The 22,473-nt window shown below is 44.8% G+C and overlaps 1 protein-coding gene across 2 annotated transcripts in view; it reads left to right on the top strand.

The window, feature by feature from the left end:
• Positions 1-22,207, top strand: part of tspan4a (tetraspanin 4a) — a 72,819-nt gene extending 50,612 nt beyond the window's left edge. For both annotated transcript variants that reach the window (XM_081373090.1, XM_081373089.1), the window contains exons 5-8: positions 10,481-10,582; positions 10,673-10,804; positions 21,135-21,218; positions 21,292-22,207. In XM_081373090.1, coding sequence (XP_081229216.1) covers positions 10,481-10,582; positions 10,673-10,804; positions 21,135-21,218; positions 21,292-21,360 — 387 coding nt within the window. In that variant the 3' untranslated portion in view covers positions 21,361-22,207. The remainder of the gene's footprint in view (positions 1-10,480; positions 10,583-10,672; positions 10,805-21,134; positions 21,219-21,291) is intronic.
• The last annotated feature ends 266 nt before the right edge of the window (positions 22,208-22,473 follow it).

Genomic DNA, 22,473 nt, shown 5'->3' with positions numbered 1-22,473 from the left:
ATCCTCTGAAGTAAAAGCTGAAAAACCTTCATTTATAACTCATGCTCCTTATGACAGTAGACTAATATTCCTCACCCAACTTCACCGAAGAATAGTTAAGATGTTTATTTGCGATCAATTAGATTTCGTATATGTTTTCTGTCTTTATGTTTACGGCTTCTGTCAAGGAACCATATTTAATATGCATATGTGCTGACACTACTGCATACTAAGTGCTGTAAAAGGTTTTTGCCTGAATAAAGTAGTTTTATTGGATATTAATCAAACTTGTAGTTCTGACTCTAACATAAAATATGCAGCTGTGTGTTGATCAGCGTCTCAAACGCCTACAGTCACTAAATTAGATTATTTGGTGAGAGAATTTATTATCATTAAGAAAAGATAGTTCTTTTTATAGAACTGACTTTTATTATATTATGTTTCTGCCGAACACCTCTTGCTTGTGGTGAAATCACTGAAACTCTTGTCATCTGCTGGTTTATTGCTTTGTTTGAAAGATTATGACATATTTTCAGATGGTAGCATAATGAGAATAAAGTCGTAATATTTTTTGGGAATAAAATCTAAATTCTAAGATGAAAGTCATAAAGGCTAAAGTCGCACTGAACCGATACAGTGTTAAAGCAGTGAATCTGAGGCCAGATCTTCCTTTCTAATCAAACCTGTGTTTCAGCGTTTCATTCTAAAATAGCCATAATAGGAAAATTGGTACAAAAAGATTCAACCTTCTCCCAACCATAACCACACATAAATGATCCATAAAACATATATGTTCTTTTAGGCAAACTGATGACAATGAATTCTGATAACACTAAATAGATTTAAATTAATTGAAAATATGTCACAATATAAAACCCTGTGAATAAATCGAATGATTTCACTCAATTAGTCTATTAGTGTTACGGAAGCAGACGGACAAGGTAAGTAGTGATGTAATGTTTATTTAAACAGCTGAGTGTCAAGAAGATTCAACGTGCAGAATTTAGGTGAGTATCAGAGTTCAGAAGTGCAGAGTTCTTGAATGAAATTAGTGAATGAATGATCGCTGTATCTTTTGCAGGAACGGCAGGATGAGACTTCAGAGTGGAGATGATCTTCGTATGAAGAGGATGACAGGTGACAGCACACACTCACGCACCACTTGATGGGACAGACAGGCTTACGACTCGGTCACCACTCGAGATGAGATCTGGACAGACTGGAACAGACTGGAATCGACGTAGAAAACAGGTAAGTAAACACAGGTAAGTTTAGTAGTGAAACACGCAGAGAGAAGCACTATGAGTCCGCTTCGGATAAACGAGCCCGGACAATGAGAGGTGCGTGAGGTGTGCTTATGAAGCAGTGGTGATTGATGGGGTGCAGGTGAGACTTATTAAAACTCAGGTGACTGTGATCGCTGGGTGATTGTGGTGGATGAACCTGGCCAATCCGTGACACTACCCCCCTCCCCAGGGCCCGCTCCTGAGGGCCGAGGTCTCCGACGCCGTGGTGGTCTTCCACGTCCACGAGGTCCAGGGTACTGAGGATGACTGGAATGGAACTCTTCCATGAGCGTGGGATCTAGGATGTCGACTCTTGGGATCCATTATCTCTCCTCTGGTCCGTATCCTTCCCAATCGACCAGATATTCCAACTGACCACCACGACGTCGGGACTGCAGGATTTCACGAACGGAGTAGATGGACCCTTCTTCCAGCATCAAGGGGGGAGGAGGTTCCTCTTCATGGCCAGGTTCTGTGGAGGGAACAAGAGGTTCGTGAAAGGGTTTGAGCAAGGAAACGTGAAATGTGTGATGAATTCTGTACTGTGGTGGTAGCTGGAGTTTGAAAGTGACGGGATTGACCTGTTCCAGGATGGTAAAGGGGCCAACAAACCTGGGACTCAGTTTCTTGGAGGGCAGTCGCAGACGAATATCGCGAGTGGAGAGCCAAACCTTGTCTCCTGGAACGTAGACTGGACCCGAAATCCTCCTCCGGTCAGCGACTGTCTTGGATCTGCGAACTGCCCTCTGCAGATGATGGTGAGCTTCGTCCCAGACTCTCGCTCTCCCGGAACCAGTAATCCACTGCGGGGACCTCAGATGGTTCACCATCCCAGGGAAATAGAGGAGGCTGGAATCCGAGAACACACTGGAATGGTGTGTGGCCTGTCGTGGGTTGCCGCAATGAATTTTGGGCATACTCTGCCCAGCCCAGAAACTGGTTCCAGGAGTTCTGGTGGCCGTGGCAGAAGGTCCTGAGGAACCGCCCCACTTCCTGGATCTTCCTCTCCGTCTGGCCGTTGGTCTGAGGGTGGTAGCCAGAGGAGAGGCTGATTGTCACACATAGGAGCTTAAAAAACGATTTCCATACTCGGGAAATGAACTTGGGTCCCCTGTCTGACACAATGTCTTCTGGGATCCCATAATAGCGAAAGACATGATTGAAGAGGAGTTCGGCGGTTTCCAGGGCAGTGGGAAGACCTCTTAGTGGTAATAGTCTGCAGAACTTAGAGAAGCGATCGACGATGACGAAGATGCAGGTGTTTCCATCCGATGATGGTAAATCGGGCATGAAGTCAACTCCTAGGTGTGACCAGGGGCGGTTAGGAATTGGCAAGGGATGGAGCTTTCCTGCAGGAAGATGTCTGGGACTTTTGGACATGGCACACTCCTTACAGCCTTGGACATACCTCTTCACATCCCTTGCCATACCCGGCCACCAGAAGCGTTCGGATAGCAGTGAGAGAGTGTTGTTGGCCCCGGGATGTCCAGTGCCCAGAGAGGTGTGAGTAGTGTGGATGAGATCTACCCATCGCGTCCTAAGGATGAACTGGCGATCAGGTGGACAGCCCGGCGGAGGACGAGGATTAGGAGTGGCGACGGCTGGAGGAGCAGACCATTCGATGGGACTGATGATGATATCTTCAGGTAGAATGTTGGTGATTGTCTCGGAAGTCTCTGGAGTATCATGTAGTCTGGACAAAGCATCAGCACGGACATTCTTGGGACCAGGACGGTAGGTAATGGTGAAGTGGAATCTCGAGAAGAATAATGACCATCTGGCCTGACGGGGACAGAGACGTTTTGCATCACGGAGGTACTGGAGATTTTTGTGGTCTGTGATGACTTGGAATGGGTGGATGGCGCCCTCCAGCCAATGTCGCCACTCCTCCAGGGCGAGCTTGATGGTCAGGAGTTCACGGTTGCCGATGTCGTAATTCCTCTCCGCCGGGCTGAGCTTCCGAGAGAAGTAGGCACATGGATGGAGTAATTTCGGTGTCCCATGAAGTTGAGAAAGGACGGCTCCAACTCCGGAGGTTGAGGCATCCATCTCCATGACGAAAGGAAGCTCAGGATCAGGATGAGTCAGGAGAGGTGCTTGAGTGAAGGCAGACTTGAGGGATTGGAAGGCTGCGGCCGCTTCAGGAGTCCAGAGGAGACTTTTGGGTTTACCTTTGAGCAAGTTGGTGAGTGGAGTGGTGATGATGCTGTAGCCTCGTATGAAACGTCTGTAAAAGTTGGCAAAACCAAGGAATCTCTGGAGTTCTTTGATCGTGGTGGGTTCTGGCCAGGTGGTTACAGCTGTGACCTTCCTCTCGTCCATGCGGACCCCCTGACGGTCAATGAGGTATCCTAGGAACTGTACTGATGGGAAATGAAAAGAACATTTCTCGGCCTTCAGGAAGAGATGATGAGCTCTGAGTGTGTGGAGGACCTCCGCAACGTGGTGACGATGTTGGACTTCACTCCGGGAGTAGATGAGGATGTCATCTATATAGACGACCACGAAGCGATGTAGGAACTCCCGGAGGACCTCATGGATGAAGTTTTGAAACACGGAAGGGGCGTTGACCAGCCCATAGGGCATAACCAAATATTCATAGTGGCCAGTAGGGGTCACAAAAGCGGTCTTCCATTCATCCCCTTCTCGTATTCTCACCAGGTTGTAAGCGCTGCGGAGGTCCAACTTCGTGAAGATGGTAGCTGATCGGAGTTGTTCGAGGGCCGCAGGGACGAGAGGAAGGGGATACTTGAACTTGACAGTACCTTGGTTTAGGATCCGGTAATCAATACATGGCCACAGCCCTCCATCCTTTTTGGCCACGAAAAAGAAACTGGATGCTGCAGGAGATGTCGAATGCCGGATGTACCCTTGATCTAGAGCACATGTGTCAAACTCAAGGCCCGCGGGCCAAATCCGGCCCGCCACATTATTTTATATGGCCCGCGAGAGCATATGGGTGTCTTAAAATTAGGGATGCAACGAAATTTAGGCTGCCGAAAATTTTCGGCCGAAAATAACATTTTCGTTTTTTGGCTGAAAGATACTAAAAAGCCGCCGCGATCCTCCGTGTTCGGCGATGGTTTGACTCTGGCTCAGCGTGTTTTATGACTTTGCGTGCGAGTCCGCTTCCGAAGATGCATAACTTCTAAGCGCGTTCCGCTGTGTGTGTGCGCTGTGCTCTCCGCTCCGTGTTCACAGCGCGTTCTGCTCAATGTTCCGCAAGCAGCGTCCGTTTGTGTGTGTGTGTGTGTGTGTGTGTGTGTGTGTTGCGAGCTCTGCTCACGCTCACCGGAAAGGCAAAGTCCGCTAAAAAAAACGTGCCAACATGAAATTTATCTGGACTTGTTTCTTTTTGCAATAGCACTACTGTGCTGTAATGGTGTGTATATCCGTGCTGGCCTGGGCAACACTGGTAAAATTACACGAATCACGATCCTCTCGTTCTCCCTGCCCTGCTCATGCTCTGATAAAATATCTTTGTAGGACTATACTTTATTTTGACAATTGGTCAAAAAATAAATCTGTTAAATCTGATTCTGCTGCATAGAACTGATTGAAGAATAATATATTGATATTTTATATTATTTTAATATAATAATATATTTATTTAAATATATTACATCATATTTAATATAATATGTACCAGTATTATTCACCATTTGTATCACTCCGCTTGTCTGTGTTTGTGCCACTTGCATCATTTAGCCAGTAGGTGGCGACAAATGACTGTCTTTATGAGTGAACAATTGAACTTTAAACTGATTAGTGCCAAAAACATTGATTAACTCAGGAAAGAAACAAGTAGCTGAAACCAATCTATAATGGTAATATAAAGTGCAAATTTGCCTCTGGACACAAAAAGATTGCACTGGGTTTTGATAGAAATGTAACATCTATGCAAAATAATCCTTGAAAGATTTCTTATTTAAGGCCATTCTTGTTTGGAATATGTGATTGTGTATTGTCAACAATAAGCAGAAACATTCTGCATTTCCATTTTGTAGTGTGGATCATTCATTGCAAAATTTATCCTCATTCTCATTTTTAAGAATCTGTTATCTTGACAAATAATTTATGCTACTGCCCACTGACATGCTTTTAAAGCTATTGTTATCCAAATTTTTTGGCCTTTAAACACCTTAAAATGCACATATGTAGGTCCGAGAAATCCAAATTTTCTCAGGGGAGCATGTCCCCGAACCCCCCTAACTACCTCACATTTGAATGAGTGTGTCTGTGTGGTAATGTGGACTGGTGTGGCTACAGTGCCAGGGCTGAATTTTTGAGCCAGTTTACCCCTGCATATATACAATAATACATTATTCTCTGTATCAAATCATTATTACCCAGCCCCTCATGTTTCGGGCTCATCCACTGATGTTTTTAAAACCTAGAAACACCCCTGCAAATGCATATACAATATTTGTAACTTAAATAAGTAACAATCAAATAAACAGACAATATATTAACATTCTAAAAGTCTTACAGTTACAACCGGCCCTTTGAGGGCAGCCATAATGCTGAAGTGGCCCTCAGTGAAAATGAGTTTGACACCCCTGATCTAGAGCTTCCTGAATATACTCCTCCATGGCCTTGGTCTCTGGAAGTGACAACGGGTAGATCTTTCCTCTGGGCAAAGGAGCATCAGGAATCAGGTCTATGGTGCAGTCCCATGGCCGATGAGGTGGTAGCTGGGAAGCTCTCGGGGCAGAAGATGTCTTGGAAAGATGAGTAGATATCAGGAATCTTCGTGGACTGTTTTTCGAGTGGACTTTCGACTGATGTGACATAGACTGGAACAGGATTCAAAACAGGATTCTTCCAGACGTGGAAGAAATGGAAAACATCTTGGTGAGCAATCCTCGCCCCACTTCATCACTTCCCCGGAGCCCAAAGAGATGATGGGATCATGCTTCACCAGCCACGGACGTCCCAGTATAATATCCGCATTGGCCCCCTCCAGAACCAGCAGCTGGATATCCTCTTGGTGTAGGGCTCCGACCTGAAGCGTAATGGGTTCACATTTCCGGTGAATACGAGGACGTGCAGTGATGAACTTGGATATGGGTTGAATCTGGTAAACTATTGACGAGGCTTCGGTACGGAGCTGGAGCTGGCGACAGAGGGTCCCCGAGATGAAATTTCCAGCTGACCCGGAGTCGATGAGGGCGTGAACTGAAACAGATGATGTCTGGGTGGTTAACTGGACACAAGAAGTGAGTGGTTGCATTTTTTCTTCATCAATATGGAATACACTCACCGATGTTCGTATGGGACGAGTTGGACAGTTCAACCGAATATGCCCACTGGCTCCACAATACATACAAAGACCCCGGGTCAGCCTCCTCTGTCGCTCAGCAGCGGTAAGTTTACCAGACTCGATGAGCATGGGCTCTGGTTCTGGAGGGCTGCCGGCTTCAGATGGGCGGAGGAGTGCAGTAGAGTTAGAATGGGACTGATAAGATTGTATACGGTCTGAACATCGGATGGATTGTTGAATTAACTTTTCGAGCCCCATAGCAACATCCAAGGCGGCCAGCTGCAAACGGAGTTGAGGTGTGAGATCAAGCCGGTAGGTGGTCAGTAAGGACCGCTCGTTCCATCCACTGGCTGCCGCTAGAGTGCGAAAGCGAAGGGCATATTCATGAGTAGACATCTTTCCTTGAGACAAATGATAGAGTTGCTCACCGGCTGATATCTCTCCATCTGTTCGGCCGAATACTTCTTTGAAATGGGAAACAAAGGCTTGAATGGAACTAATGGCGGGACCAGCTTGCTTCCAAATCGTTTCAGCCCATTGGAGAGCTGGACCGGTGAGAAGAGATGTAATGAATGCAATTTTTGACTGATCAGTGGGATATAATGTGGGCTGCATGGTGAATATGAGAGAACATTGAAGCAGAAATCCGTTGCACTCCTCCGCCCCGCCAGAGTAGGGCGCTGGTCGGGCCATGGGACTGGAAGATGCGGTGGTCGAAGAAGTGCTAGAAGGTGGTGGTGCTGGTGGTGCGGACGGCGTGAAGGTTGGAGTAGGCGTGATGGTAGGATGAAGTGTTAATACCCTCTTCAATGAATCCACCAGCTCTTGAAAGGGATCTGGAACACTCATGCTGCCGCTGTCTTTTCGGTCCGGGCTAACTGTTACGGAAGCAGACGGACAACAAGGTAAGTAGTGATGTAATGTTTATTTAAACAGCTGAGTGTCAAGAAGATTCAATGTGCAGAATTTAGGTGAGTATCAGAGTTCAGAAGTGCAGAGTTCTTGAATGAAATTAGTGAATGAACGATCGCTGTATCTTTTGCAGGAACGGCAGGATGAGACTTCAGAGTGGAGATGATCTTCGTATGAAGAGGATGACAGGTGACAGCACACACTCACGCACCACTTGATGGGACAGACAGGCTTACGGCTCGGACACCACTCGAGATGAGATCTGGACAGACTGGAACAGACTGGAATCGTCGTAGAGAACAGGTAAGTAAACACAGGTAAGTTTAGTAGTGAAACTCGCAGAGAGAAGCACTATGAGTCCGCTTCGGATAAACGAGCCCGGACAATGAGAGGTGCGTGAGGTGTGCTTATGAAGCAGTGGTGATTGATGGGGTGCAGGTGAGACTTATTAAAACTCAGGTGACTGTGATCGCTGGGTGATTGTGGTGGATGAACCTGGCCAATCCGTGACAATTAGGTTTTAATGAGAAGTAAAGATGTCTGAAATGTACATCTAATTCATGGAATTATTAAATAATAACCCCATGAATTACATTAAGTATTCAATTTAAAAATAATAATACCAATTGTAAAAACATTGTGTCCACCAGACCATATTCATTCTTTATATTCCTTGATAGAGGATTAGTTTTCACAGACTGTACCAGGAGTAACACTCAGCACGCATAGTATGCACATACTGCACAAAATACTCATTTATTAAACACATAAATATTACACAAAAATGGTAACAACAACAAAACAGTATGAATTTAAAAATTCTGCATTCTGTGAATTTAACGCTCTTATAGGCGAGAGTACTAACTTGTTTTTTCTGGGGTGTCTGTCTGTATCTGAGGGAAGGGTGAAGCATGAGCTGAGACGGTCACTGGGGTTTGGTGTTATAGGGTCAAAAAGAGACGCCAAGTCGGGAATGGGAAGACCAATTATTTTTGAGGAAGGGTTAGTGATTTTAGGGATCTTGTTTCTATTGGGAGAGAGAGCTGACGGGCTCAGTGATACTACGGTACAAGAGAAGCAGGAGTGAGTCCTGAGATTCCATATGACAAACAGTCTGTTAGCAGCGCCTATGGATGTCTGTGAGGGGATGATCAAAACTCAATTTATTATCCGAAATAATGCCAGGGTACCTGAAACTGCCGACAATATCTACTGATGGAGACAGAGCCGTGAGGAGTGGAGAGTCCAGGATGGGTTCCTTTGTTTCCGTGACGTTGAGGAGGAGAAGGCTGTCTGTCCACCACTGGGTGAAAAGGGGCAGATGTGGTGATGTGCTGAAACTGACTCTGTGCCGGCGAGGAGGGCGAGTGTGTCGTCTGAGTGTCTGAAGTATTGTGCTGAGGGTTTTTGTATGTGTAGAGGACGGGCCTGAGGAGTCTCACTGTCTGAGGTCTGTCACTGAGGAGATCAGAGATCCAGCGGATGAAGAGACGTGGACATGCTGGAGTTTGGTTATCTTTGTCTGGCATTGAATTTTATTGAAGGCGAAGCTGAAGTCTCATAGCAACGTTGATATTCAGATGAAATAACATAAGAAGTGTATATTGTATATCTATATATATTGATGAAATGTGTTGAGATGAGATTTTGTAGCATCTATAATCAAGAGAACATTAAAGGGGGGGTGAAATGCTATTTCATGCATACTGAGTTTTTTACACTGTTAAAGAGTTGGATTCCCATGCTAAACATGGACAAAGTTTCTAAAATTAAATTGTACGTTTGAAGGAGTATTTCTATGCCAAAAATTGTCCTTCCGGTTTGTCACAAGTTTCGGAAAGTTTTTTTCGAGTATGGGCATGTGTGACGTCAGATGTAGCGGAATTTCCTTATATGGGTCCTAAGGGCACTTCTCCGGTAAGATCGCGCGCGCGCGCGCACTCGTAGACCAGAGCAAGACAGCGAAAGCAGTTCGCCATCAAAGCGCCCTGCGCGGCTTTTGGGAAGTCAATGTCACCAAAGAAGTGTGTTTTTGGTTGCCAGGGCAAGACAACCCTGCACAGATTCCCAAAGAACCCGGCGTTAAGGGGCCAGTGGATGGAGTTTGTTTTTCCTGAGCATAAACGGAGTTGTGATAGACTGTTTGTTCCCTGCATTTCGACGATGATTGTTTTATAAACAAAGCCCAGATCGACGGATTTGCAGATCGTCTAATGCTTAAGGATCGAGCAGTCACAATGATAAAGGTTCGGTGAGTAAAACTGCTTCTATTGTCTCTGTGTGTTGTTAGCTAGGCGCGTTAGCACAGCTTTAGCTTCGCCCACAGGGCCCGCCTCCAGCCGCTCGTTTTTTTCCGGAAAGACTCGGTACAGCCTATCTTTCTTTTATAAATATAATAAAACTAAAGACTTTTTGGAGATATGAAGGATGCAATACTACTCTATAGGTACTCAAGATTAACAGGAGAGTGAGTGAAAATGAGCATTTCACCCCCCCTTTAAGGTGGGGATTTGCACCTTTCTTACAGTATATTCAAGTTTGATCAGGTGAGTTGAACAAGGACAGAGATCATCAAGAACATACAGCAGTTATGGGATGTTAGTTTGAGTTTCAGAAGTAATGCTGAGGATCTTTACTCTTGGCCAGCAGGAGTGACTTCAGACAAGCACGGCTTTGTTCATTCATTCAACTCGGTCTCTTTCCCAGCTCATGTACAGCTCGATGGGTCTCATGCATCCAACACCAGCACAATGAGTTTCTGTGGGAATCATGCATGCATTCGTTCGGATGTAAACCGTTTCATTGTTTCAACAACAGTTTTTATACTCAAATTAAATTTGCTTGCATTTGATGAATGAAGTTTGTATGTATATACTAATTCATGCATTTGTGCTTCATTTGCATTTAAAGAATTGAAGAATGTGGTTTTACAGATATACATTTAACATTCAAATAATAGTTTATTATTGTGGGAGATAATAATCATTCTTATGAGAGTGAATGGTCACATCAGTAAGCTCTTCTTGGCTGTGTGTTGTAGATTGATCTGTACGCGCAGAGAGACCTGAGAAAGGGGCTCCAGCTGTTCGGGACTGAAGGCAACATCGGTCTGACCAACGCCTGGAGCATCGTCCAAACCGACGTGCGTTCCCTTCATCTCTGCACTTACTACTATTTCTCCGAGCATTGCAAGATATGGTTATGGTGTGACGATAGTGCCTCTGTGTTGTAGTTTCGCTGCTGTGGAGTAACCAATCACACGGACTGGTTTCACGTGTACAACGCCACGCGTGTGCCGGACTCCTGCTGTCTGGAGTACAGCGATAACTGCGGCCTGGAGAACCCCGGCACCTGGTGGACGGCTGTAAGAAACACCACACACTTCCCATGATCAGTATAGCGAGACTGTATGTGGGCAGGAATTATACAGTTACGGCGAGTACAGCAACAGCTTGATGAGAGCATCAGCAGGAGTTAAAGACCCCAACAATGATTCAACAAACACTTTTCTTTCCTGCGTTATTTTCCTGGTGAAGCAGGACAGACAGAAACCTTATATTGTCTGTGTTAGCTGTCATGGCAAGTAAAGCTGAACGTGTGTGAGTGTGTGAGTGTGTGTGAGTGTGTGTGTGTGAGTGTGTGTGAGAGAGAGAAACGTACGGTGTGTGTGAGTAACAGACTGTGTGTGTGAGTAACGGATGGTGTGTGTATGAGTAACGGACAGTGTGTCAAGTCAAGTCAAGTTTATTTATATAGCCCTTTTCACAACATAGGTTGTATCAAAGCAGCTTCACAGTAATAAATTAAAACAATACATCAATGTTTGTTTAACAGATGGTGTGTGTGAGTAACGGACGGTGTGTGTGAGTAATGGACGGTGTGTGTGAGTAACGGATGGTGTGTGTGAGTAACGGACAGTGTGTGTGAGTAATGGATGGTGTGTGTGAGTAACAGACTGTTGCTGTGTTCCAAACCGCATACTTCCCTACTATTTAGTATGGGAAAAAGAGTAGGCGAGCGAAAAAGTATATACAAATCCAAAAGAGTAGGCGAGAATTACCTGGGTGACGTACGAATTATCGCGAGATTCGGACTTAAGTGCGTTCCAATATGCCTACTTTCCTACTATATAGTAGGTGAAAACAGTACGTGAAGGAAGCAGTACGTTCGAAACATCAGTGTTCATAAAAGAGTAGGCGAGAAGTTCCCGGATGGCTTACTTCTTCCGGCCAGATTTTTGAGTGCTCACCGATGGATACTCTTCTATCCCAGGAGGCCACGCGAGAGGATACGTCATTATCAAACATCGCAGAGATCAGCGACGCGGGTGCTTTCAAATGTGAGTAAACACGTTCCTTTTGTTAAAATTGCAAGTGTTGAACTACTGTAGAGTAAACTGTTGAATTGTTGAAGGTGTAAAGACGTTACACAGTATAGTATAGTTGTGATTTTGCTGTAAAAACACGTTTTATTATAGGGGAGCTCCAGTAAAGACACGTAAGTTAAGTCTCTAAAGTGGATTTACATAAACAAACCATACATCAAAGACGCTTATTTTAAATGTCTATTTACATCTGACAGGAAAATCTTGAAATATCAAAACATGAAATAGACATCAAATGTGTGCTATTATTTAGAACAAATCTAACGTTAAACATAAGTTATCTATTTTATTTGTCCATTACTGTTGATAAATTGAGGAACATTTATGTTGGATAAAAAGTTAAAACAACCTCAACATGTAAATGTAGTGTTGAGTTCATAAATCACAGAGGTAACGTGGATCTTGTCTGGATGTTTCAGGGTCAGATGAACAGATGTGTGTTTATCCAGTGGAGAGTTGCTCATGAAGCAGAATGCTGCCATCAAAGGCTTTGAGTGAGTATACTACAGAAATGAATAACAACAACTATTTCAATATTAAGTTGTAGTTTATTTTAATTATTGTAATTTCAAACTAAGCTATTACATCACCTTTCTGATTCTTGATTTCTGTGCATTTGCTGCAGATCTTTTGTGGTGGAGCAGGACCTGCAAGGGAAGATGATGGCGGCATTTGTGGAAAAGAAGCGTTTTTGTCTTCTAAATAATACTGAAATCAAATGACATTGTGTGGTTAAAATTACTGCTTTTGTGTTATGTTTAGTGCATTTTGTAGGATCTGAAATGTCAGCGGGCTGGTGTGAGCACTGAGGATGAGGAGCTCACAGCTGAATCCTGGAGATGGTCCCTCCATCACTCCACTTGCCTCAGATTGTGAAGCACAACACATCACGCAACAACCTCCGGCACAAGGGAACGGCTCACCTCTGGCGGTCAGCTGATTCATCAGAATAAAGCTGCAGAATGGGAACCGCTGTGTTGAGATGGCAGAAGGATGTGGGGTTCAGTGCCTGTAGTCTACATACGCATGATTGTAGTTTGAATAAAGCTTGTTTCATGTGTTGACTTATGCATTTGTTTATTATGTGATGGTAACTTTCATTCATTCTTTTACTAATTTATTAATATTTCTCATTGTTGTCAGTAAATAAAATATAATTATTTAATTAATGTTTTATTTAATTGTTTGAAAGAAAATGTAGATATGTTCATTATATACACATCTAGAGTGTATTCAATCATGCATAGCTATGTCATATGACATACATTACAATTTGTTTGTTTTATTGAATTATATAATTTTCAGTAAAAAGTCATATAATTAAGAATTGGTCAGCATTTATCGTTGTTATTGTATGTTTTGGGGTGGGATAGAAATGCAATTCATTCTGAGGTAATATTAATTTTTAATATTAATGATACTTTAATTTTTCGAGTATAAAATCAACAGTTTTCCTCCAAAGGCAAATCTTCGCACAGCTGCCCTTTGTGCAGACATTACAAACGCTGAGGAAAGCCGTTCTAGGTAGGGCTGTCGAGTTACTGATGTTATGAGATCTGTAAAAAAAATCTCATTATGTATGCAAACCCATAATATATATATATATATAATGGGTTTGCACACATAATATGAGATTTTTTACACAGGAAAAAAGAACCTACAAGGTTGAATATCTTAATATATATTTTCTTAAATAATTCATTATAATACATTTAAAAAAAAACATTTTTTGTTATTTATAGGCCTGAGAGATGAAACGAGAGTTAAATTCAACAAGAAAAAGAGGAAAAAATAAAGCAGTTAACAGTTAGCCACTTTTACTTGTGGATGAAAATATTTGGATATAAAAAATTAACAACATATTCAAGAGATGACAATTTTGGGATTTCGTAATAAAAATAAATAACATCGTTAAGGATAAAACGGTAGTTCACATTAGTAGGGTTAAATAAAATAACTTAAATCAACCCTAAATGTATTCACAAAATAAATGGGCAGCAGTTTCTTCAAAAAGACCACAAAATGAGCAAGTTTAATCAATATCAAGATTTACGGATAGATGAATTAAACGTGTCCGTTCGAATCTTGTGATAACGCGTCGTAGGTCACATGATAACGTCAACATGGCAGATGTCCGGTTCGCATTCATACTCAACGAGATTTGGCTATAAAGTACCTACTCTTTTAGCGCTCGTTAAGTAAGTACTCATTTAAATTAAGTACCTACTCATTGAGTATGCGGTTTGGAACGCAGCCTGTGTGTGTGAGTAACGGACGGTGTGTGTGAGTAACAGACTGTGTGTGTGAGTAGAGTACGGTGTGTGTGAGTAACAAACTATGTGTGTGAGTATCGGATGGTGTGTGTGAGTAACAGACTGTGTGTGAGTAACGGACGGTGTGTGTGAGTAACAGACTGTGTGTGTGAGTAGAGTACGGTGTTTGTGTGAGTAATGGACGGTGTGTGTGTGTGAGTAACGGACAGTGTGTGTGTGTGTGTGTGTGTGTGTGTGTGTGTGTGTGTGTGTGTGTGTGTGTGTGTGTGTGTGTGTGTGTGTGAGTAACGGATAGTGTGTGTGAGTAACGGATGGTGTGTGTGAGTAACAGACTGTGTGTGTGAGTAACGGATGGTGTGTGTGTGAGTAACAGACTGTATGTGAGTAACGTACGGTTTGTGTGATTAACAGACTGTGTGTGAGTAACGGATGGTGTGTGTGAGTAACGGATGGTGTGTGTGAGTAACGGACAGTGTGTGTGAGTAACGGATGGTGTGTGTGAGTAACAGACTGTGTGTGAGTAACGGACGGTGTGTGTGAGTAACGTACGGTGTGTGTGAGTAACGGACGGTGTGTGTGAGTAACGGACAGTGTGTGTGAGTAACGGATTGTGTTTGTGAGTAACAGACTGTGTGTGTGAGTAACGTACGGTGTGTGTGAGTAACGGACGGTGTGTGTGTGAGTAACGGACAGTGTGTGAGTAACGGATGGTGTGTGTGTGAGTAACAGACTGTGTGTGAGTAACGGACGGTGTGTGTGAGTAACAGACTGTGTGTGTGTGACTAACGTACGGTGTGTGTAAGTAACAGACTGTGTGTGTGAGTAACGTACGGTGTGTGTAAGTAACAGACTGTGTGTGTGAGTAACGTACGGTGTGTGTGAGTAACAGACTGTGTGTGAGTAACGGACAGTGTGTGTGAGTAACGGATGGTGTGTGTGAGTAACAGACTGTGTGTGTGTGTGTGTGTGTGTGTGTGTGTGTGTGTGTGTGTGTGTGTGTGTGTGTGTGTGTGTGTGTGTGTGTGTGTGTGTGTGTGTGTGAGTAACGGATGGTGTGTGTGAGTAACAGACTGTGTGTGTGAGTAACGGATGGTGTGTGTGAGTAACAGACTGTGTGCGTGAGTAACGGATGGTGTGTGTGTGTGAGTAACGGACAGTGTGTGTGAGTAACGGATGGTGTGTGTGAGTAACAGACTGTGTGTGTGAGTAACGGATGGTGTGTGTGAGTAACAGACTGTGTGTGTGAGTAACGGATGGTGTGTGTGAGTAACAGACTGTGTGTGAGTAACGGACGGTGTGTGTGAGTAACAGACTGTGTGTGTGAGTAACGGATGGTGTGTGTGAGTAACAGACTGTGTGTGTGAGTAACGGATGGTGTGTGTGAGTAACAGACTGTGTGTGAGTAACGGATGGTGTGTGTGAGTAACAGACTGTGTGTGTGTGTGTGTGTGTGTGTGTGTGTGTGTGTGTGTGTGTGTGTGTGTGTGTGTGTGTGTGTGTGTGTGTGTGTGTGTGAGTAACGGATGGTGTGTGAGTAACGGACAGTGTGTGTGAGTAACAGACTGTGTGTGTGAGTAACAGATGGTGTGTGTGAGTAACAGACTGTGTGTGTGTGAGTAACAGACTGTGTGTGAGTAACGGACAGTGTGTGTGAGTAACGGATGGTGTGTGTGAGTAACAGACGGTGTGTGTGTGAGTAACAGACTGTGTGTGTGAGTAGAGTACGGTGTGTGTGAGTAACAGACTGTGTGTGTGAGTATCGGATGGTGTGTGAGTAACGGACAGTGTGTGTGAGTAACGGATGGTGTGTGTGTGAGTAACAGACTGTGTGTGTGTGTGTGTGTGTGTGTGTGTGTGTGTGTGTGTGTGTGTGTGTGTGTGTGTGTGTGTGTGTGTGTGTGTGAGTAACGGATGGTGTGTGTGAGTAACAGACTGTGTGTGTGAGTAACGGATGGTGTGTGTGAGTAACAGACTGTGTGTGAGTAACGGATGGTGTGTGTGAGTAACAGACTGTGTGTGTGTGAGTAACGGATGGTGTGTGAGTAACGGACAGTGTGTGTGAGTAACGGATGGTGTGTGTGAGTAACAGACTGTGTGTGTGAGTAACAGATGGTGTGTGTGAGTAACAGACTGTGTGTGTGAGTAACAGACTGTGTGTGAGTAACGGACAGTGTGTGTGAGTAACGGATGGTGTGTGTGTGAGTAACAGACGTTGTGTGTGTGAGTAACAGACTGTGTGTGTGTGAGTAGAGTACGGTGTGTGTGTGAGTAACAGACTGTGTGTGTGAGTATCGGATGGTGTGTGTGAGTAACAGACTGTGTGTGTGAGTAACGGACGGTGTGTGTGAGTAACAGACTGTGTGTGTGAGTAGAGTACGGTGTGTGTGAGTAACAGACTGTGTGTGTGAGTAATGGACGGTGTGTGTGTGTGAGTAACGGACAGTGTGTGTGTGTGTGTGTGTGTGAGTAACGGATAGTGTGTGTGAGTAACGGATGGTGTGTGTGAGTAACAGACTGTGTGTGTGAGTAACGGATGGTGTGTGTGAGTAACAGACTGTGTATGTGAGTAACGTACGGTTTGTGTGATTAACAGACTGTGTGTGAGTAACGGATGGTGTGTGTGAGTAACGGACAGTGTGTGTGAGTAACGGATGGTGTGTGTGAGTAACAGACTGTGTGTGAGTAACGGACGGTGTGTGTGAGTAACGTACGGTGTGTGTGAGTAACGGACGGTGTGTGTGAGTAACGGACAGTGTGTGTGAGTAACGGATTGTGTTTGTGAGTAACAGACTGTGTGTGTGAGTAACGTACGGTGTGTGTGAGTAACGGACGGTGTGTGTGAGTAACGGACAGTGTGTGAGTAACGGATGGTGTGTGTGAGTAACAGACTGTTTGTGTGTGAGTAACAGACTGTGTGTGTGAGTAACGTACGGTGTGTGTGAGTAACAGACTGTGTGTGTGAGTAACGTACGGTGTGTGTGAGTAACAGACTGTGTGTGTGAGTAACGTACGGTGTGTGTGTGTGTGTGTGAGTAACAGACTGTGTGTGAGTAACGGACAGTGTGTGTGAGTAACGGATGGTGTGTGTGAGTAACAGACTGTGTGTGAGTAACGGACAGTGTGTGTGAGTAACGGATGGTGTGTGTGAGTAACAGACTGTGTGTGTGTGTGAGTAACGGATGGTGTGTGTGTGAGTAACAGACTGTGTGTGTGAGTAACGGATGGTGTGTGTGAGTAACAGACTGTGTGTGTGTGAGTAACGGATGGTGTGTGAGTAACGGACAGTGTGTGTGAGTAACGGATGGTGTGTGTGAGTAACAGACTGTGTGTGTGAGTAACGGATGGTGTGTGTGAGTAACAGACTGTGTGTGTGAGTAACGGATGGTGTGTGTGTGAGTAACAGACTGTGTGTGAGTAACGGACGGTGTGTGTGTGAGTAACAGACTGTGTGTGTGAGTAACGGATGGTGTGTGAGTAACGGACAGTGTGTGTGAGTAACGGATGGTGTGTGTGTGTGTGTGTGTGAGTAACAGACTGTGTGTGTGAGTAACGGATGGTGTGTGTGAGTAACAGACTGTGTGTGTGAGTAACGGATGGTGTGTGTGAGTAACAGACTGTGTGTGTGAGTAACGGATGGTGTGTGTGTGAGTAACAGACTGTGTGTGAGTAACGGATGGTGTGTGTGAGTAACAGACTGTGTGTGTGTGTGTGTGTGTGAGTAACGGATGGTGTGTGAGTAACGGACAGTGTGTGTGAGTAACGGATGGTGTGTGTGAGTAACAGACTGTGTGTGTGAGTAACAGATGGTGTGTGTGTGAGTAACAGACTGTGTGTGTGAGTAACAGACTGTGTGTGAGTAACGGACAGCGTGTGTGAGTAACGGATGGTGTGTGTGAGTAACAGACTGTGTGTGTGAGTAACGGATGGTGTGTGTGAGTAACAGACTGTGTGTGAGTAACGGACGGTGTGTGTGAGTAACAGACTGTGTGTGTGAGTAACGGATGGTGTGTGTGAGTAACAGACTGTGTGTGTGAGTAACGTACGGTGTGTGTGAGTAACAGACTGTGTGTGAGTAACGGACAGTGTGTGTGAGTAACGGACGGTGTGTGTGAGTAACAGACTGTGTGTGTGAGTAACGGATGGTGTGTGTGAGTAACAGACTGTGTGTGTGAGTAACGTACGGTGTGTGTGTGTGAGTAACAGACTGTGTGTGAGTAACGGATGGTGTGTGTGAGTAACGGATGGTGTGTGTGAGTAACGGATGGTGTGTGTGTGAGTAACAGACTGTGTGTGAGTAACGGACGGTGTGTGTGAGAAACGGACGGTGTGTGTGTGAGTAACGGACGGTTTGTGTGAGTAACGGACGGTGTGTGTGAGTAACGGACGGTGTGTGTGAGTAACGGACGGTGTGTGTGAGTAACGGATGGTGTGTGTGAGTAACAGACTGTGTGTGAGTAACGGACGGTGTGTGTGAGTAACGGACGGTGTGTGAGTAACGGACGGTTTGTGTGAGTAACGGATGGTGTGTGAGTAACGGATGGTGTGTGTGAGTAACAGACTGTGTGTGTGAGTAACGGATGGTGTGTGTGAGTAACAGACTGTGTGTGTGAGTAACGTACGGTGTGTGTGAGTAACAGACTGTGTGTGAGTAACGGACAGTGTGTGTGAGTAACGGACGGTGTGTGTGAGTAACAGACTGTGTGTGTGAGTAACGGATGGTGTGTGTGAGTAACAGACTGTGTGTGTGAGTAACGTACGGTGTGTGTGAGTAACAGACTGTGTGTGAGTAACGGATGGTGTGTGAGTAACGGATGGTGTGTGTGTGAGTAACAGACTGTGTGTGAGTAACGGACGGTGTGTGTGAGAAACGGACGGTGTGTGTGTGAGTAACGGACGGTTTGTGTGAGTAACGGACGGTGTGTGTGAGTAACGGACGGTGTGTGTGAGTAACGGACGGTGTGTGTGAGTAACGGATGGTGTGTGTGAGTAACAGACTGTGTGTGAGTAACGGACGGTGTGTGTGAGTAACGGACGGTGTGTGAGTAACGGACGGTTTGTGTGAGTAACGGATGGTGTGTGAGTAACGGATGGTGTGTGTGAGTAACGGATGGTGTGTGTGAGTAACGGATGGTGTGTGTGAGTAACGGATGGTGTGTGTGTGTGAGTAACAGACTGTGTGTGAGTAACGGACGGTGTGTGTGAGAAACGGACGGTGTGTGTGTGAGTAACGGACGGTTTGTGTGAGTAACGGACGGTGTGTGTGAGTAACGGACGGTGTGTGTGAGTAACGGACGGTGTGTGTGAGTAACGGATGGTGTGTGTGAGTAACAGACTGTGTGTGAGTAACGGACGGTGTGTGTGAGTAACGGACGGTGTGTGAGTAACGGACGGTTTGTGTGAGTAACGGATGGTGTGTGAGTAACGGATGGTGTGTGTGAGTAACAGACTGTGTGTGTGAGTAACGGATGGTGTGTGTGAGTAACAGACTGTGTGTGTGAGTAACGTACGGTGTGTGTGAGTAACAGACTGTGTGTGAGTAACGGACAGTGTGTGTGAGTAACGGACGGTGTGTGTGAGTAACAGACTGTGTGTGTGAGTAACGGATGGTGTGTGTGAGTAACAGACTGTGTGTGTGAGTAACGTACGGTGTGTGTGAGTAACAGACTGTGTGTGAGTAACGGATGGTGTGTGAGTAACGGATGGTGTGTGTGTGAGTAACAGACTGTGTGTGAGTAACGGACGGTGTGTGTGAGAAACGGACGGTGTGTGTGTGAGTAACGGACGGTTTGTGTGAGTAACGGACGGTGTGTGTGAGTAACGGACGGTGTGTGTGAGTAACGGACGGTGTGTGTGAGTAACGGATGGTGTGTGTGAGTAACAGACTGTGTGTGAGTAACGGACGGTGTGTGTGAGTAACGGACGGTGTGTGAGTAACGGACGGTTTGTGTGAGTAACGGACGGTGTGTGTGAGTAACGGACGGTGTGTGTGAGTAAGGACGGTGTGTGTGAGTAACGGATGGTGTGTGTGAGTAACAGACTGTGTGTGTGAGTAACGTACGGTGTGTGTGAGTAACAGACTGTGTGTGTGAGTAACGTACGGTGTGTGTGAGTAACAGACGGTGTGTGTGAGTAACGGATGGTGTGTGTGAGTAACGGACAGTGTGTGTGAGTAACGGATGGTGTGTGTGAGTAACGGACGGTTTGTGTGAGTAACGGACGGTGTGTGTGAGTATCGGACGGTGTGTGTGAGTAATGGACGGTGTGTGTGAGTAACGTATGGTGTGTGTGAGTAATGGACGGTGTGTGTGAGTAACGGACGGTGTGTGTGAGTAACGGACGGTGTGTGTGAGTTAGAGTGCGGATTGGGCCGAATTTTTCTGTCCGAGCCCGGCCCGCGTCCGACAGAGCAGTAACCGAACCCGACCCGAGCCCGACAGGCATAAAGATATTTATGTCCGAGCCCGACCCGAGACCGACAATTGAAATCCCATTTTTTTTCCTCATACTAATGACACATGTACGTTTGTTTGTGTGGAAAGCCCACTTTTATTAAGCAACTGTAGGAAGGCATTCGGAAATGTCAACAGGATGAGTGCATCAGCGCGCACGGAGAAACAAGCGCACTTAACATAGGCGGCATGCACGTGTTTGGTTGTCACGGCTACAAACAAAGTTGAAATTTGCGCACACAGGAAGACAGATGTTATGGTAAAATTTTACATGCATCTTAATCACAAAAACGAACGTTTGCATCAAGTGAAAGCATCAGGCACATTGGCTACCTACATAATAAGCTGTTTTAAATTTAAAATGTTCAATGCCTTATCGCGCTGATGTGACCGAGCCCGACCCGAACCCGAACATAATTTCTAAATATCTGTCCGAACCCGGCCCGGCCCGTCGGGTACCGGCTCGGGTCGGGTATCCATCCTCTAGTGTGAGTAACGGACGGTGTGTGTGAGTAACGGCCGGTGTGTGTGAGTAAAGTAACGTGTGTGTGTGTGTGTGTGTGTGTGTGTGTGTGTGTGTGTTGACAGCCGTGTTACGAGCGAGTGAAGGGATGGCTGCAGGATAATCTGGTGGCGCTGTGGATCTTCGCTCTCTGCACGGCTCTAACACAGGTACTGAACACACATCATCGTAATCAGGATATGAGAAAGATTATTATTTACATGCGTGTGTGTGTGTTTCCAGATCCTGGGGCTCGTGTTCTCCATGACCTTATTCTGCCACGCGGTGAAAGTGGACACGTTCTATGCATAAAGACTAAACCATCTGAGCCGTTCTGCTTCGTCTTCACACACGTCGGTCTCTATCGCTGTAGCAATCGATCGTAACATTTTGCTAACACACTGATATTTGCAACATGATTTTATAATTCAATTCAACTAAGAAAATGAAGAAAAAAAAGTACAAATTGCTCTTTATTGTAAATATTTACTGGACAATTTGTCCATTTGTGAAGAAAACAGCAATGTTAAAACCAGTAACTAATGTCATGATTTTATATTTCTATAATTTCATATTAATACAAATGAAATGAACAACAGCAATTTTTATTTAGTCAGAGTGGGTTCTCAATAAATTTAAAAGGCAATATATTAAGATCACGTTGTTGTATATCTGAGACAGTCTTCACAACAAAAGTTGTAATAAATCAGAAGCAAGGCTTTAGTTGACTGTGAAGTAACACTAGCAATTCAGTTGTTGTGTAGAAGCACATCAGTTCCTCACAGCAGTCTAACAGCGAAACAGAAGCACAGTTTACTGCAGAACACAGAGCAGAAGTGTGTGATTTATGCTTCACTACGTCATCAAACTGGTCTATTAGACAATTCTGATAATAAGACATCTAGAATTATTCATGGAGGAGATGAAATACCTGAAATCATTCATCACGTTTACTCATCCCTTTCCTTAAAAACTGTTTAAAGGCTGAAATGTGAGGGTTATTTTATCAAACTTTTTGTCAGTATTTCATTTGAACATGTAATACATGTTAGTAGATAACATTATGTTGTAACACTAGTTCATTTAAAATCCGGCCATCACTGTTAATGTCATTATTCATTTCTGCTGTTGTTGCATTTAATAAATACTAAACAACTGATTTTGTTATCCTTGTCAGTAAATGAAATGCTTGTCTGCTAATGTGTGTGCGTGCGTGTGTGCGTGTGTGTGTGTGTGTGTGTGTGAGAGAGAGAGAGAGAGAGAGAGAGAGAGTGTGCGCGTGTGAGAGAGTGAGTGTGTGCGAGTGTGTGAGAGAGAGTGTACGCGTGTGAGTGTGTGCGTGTGTGAGAGAGAGAGTGCACTCGTTTGTGTGAGTGTGTGCGTGAGAGTGTGTGTGTGTGTGTGTGTGGGGGGGGGGGGGTCGTT

This window comes from Scardinius erythrophthalmus, assembly GCF_964197995.2.
Source record: "Scardinius erythrophthalmus genome assembly, chromosome: 8".
NCBI classification, from domain to species: Eukaryota; Metazoa; Chordata; class Actinopteri; order Cypriniformes; family Leuciscidae; genus Scardinius; species Scardinius erythrophthalmus.
The sequence above is the reverse complement of the archived record's forward strand: the minus strand, read 5'-3'. Positions and strand labels throughout refer to the sequence as shown.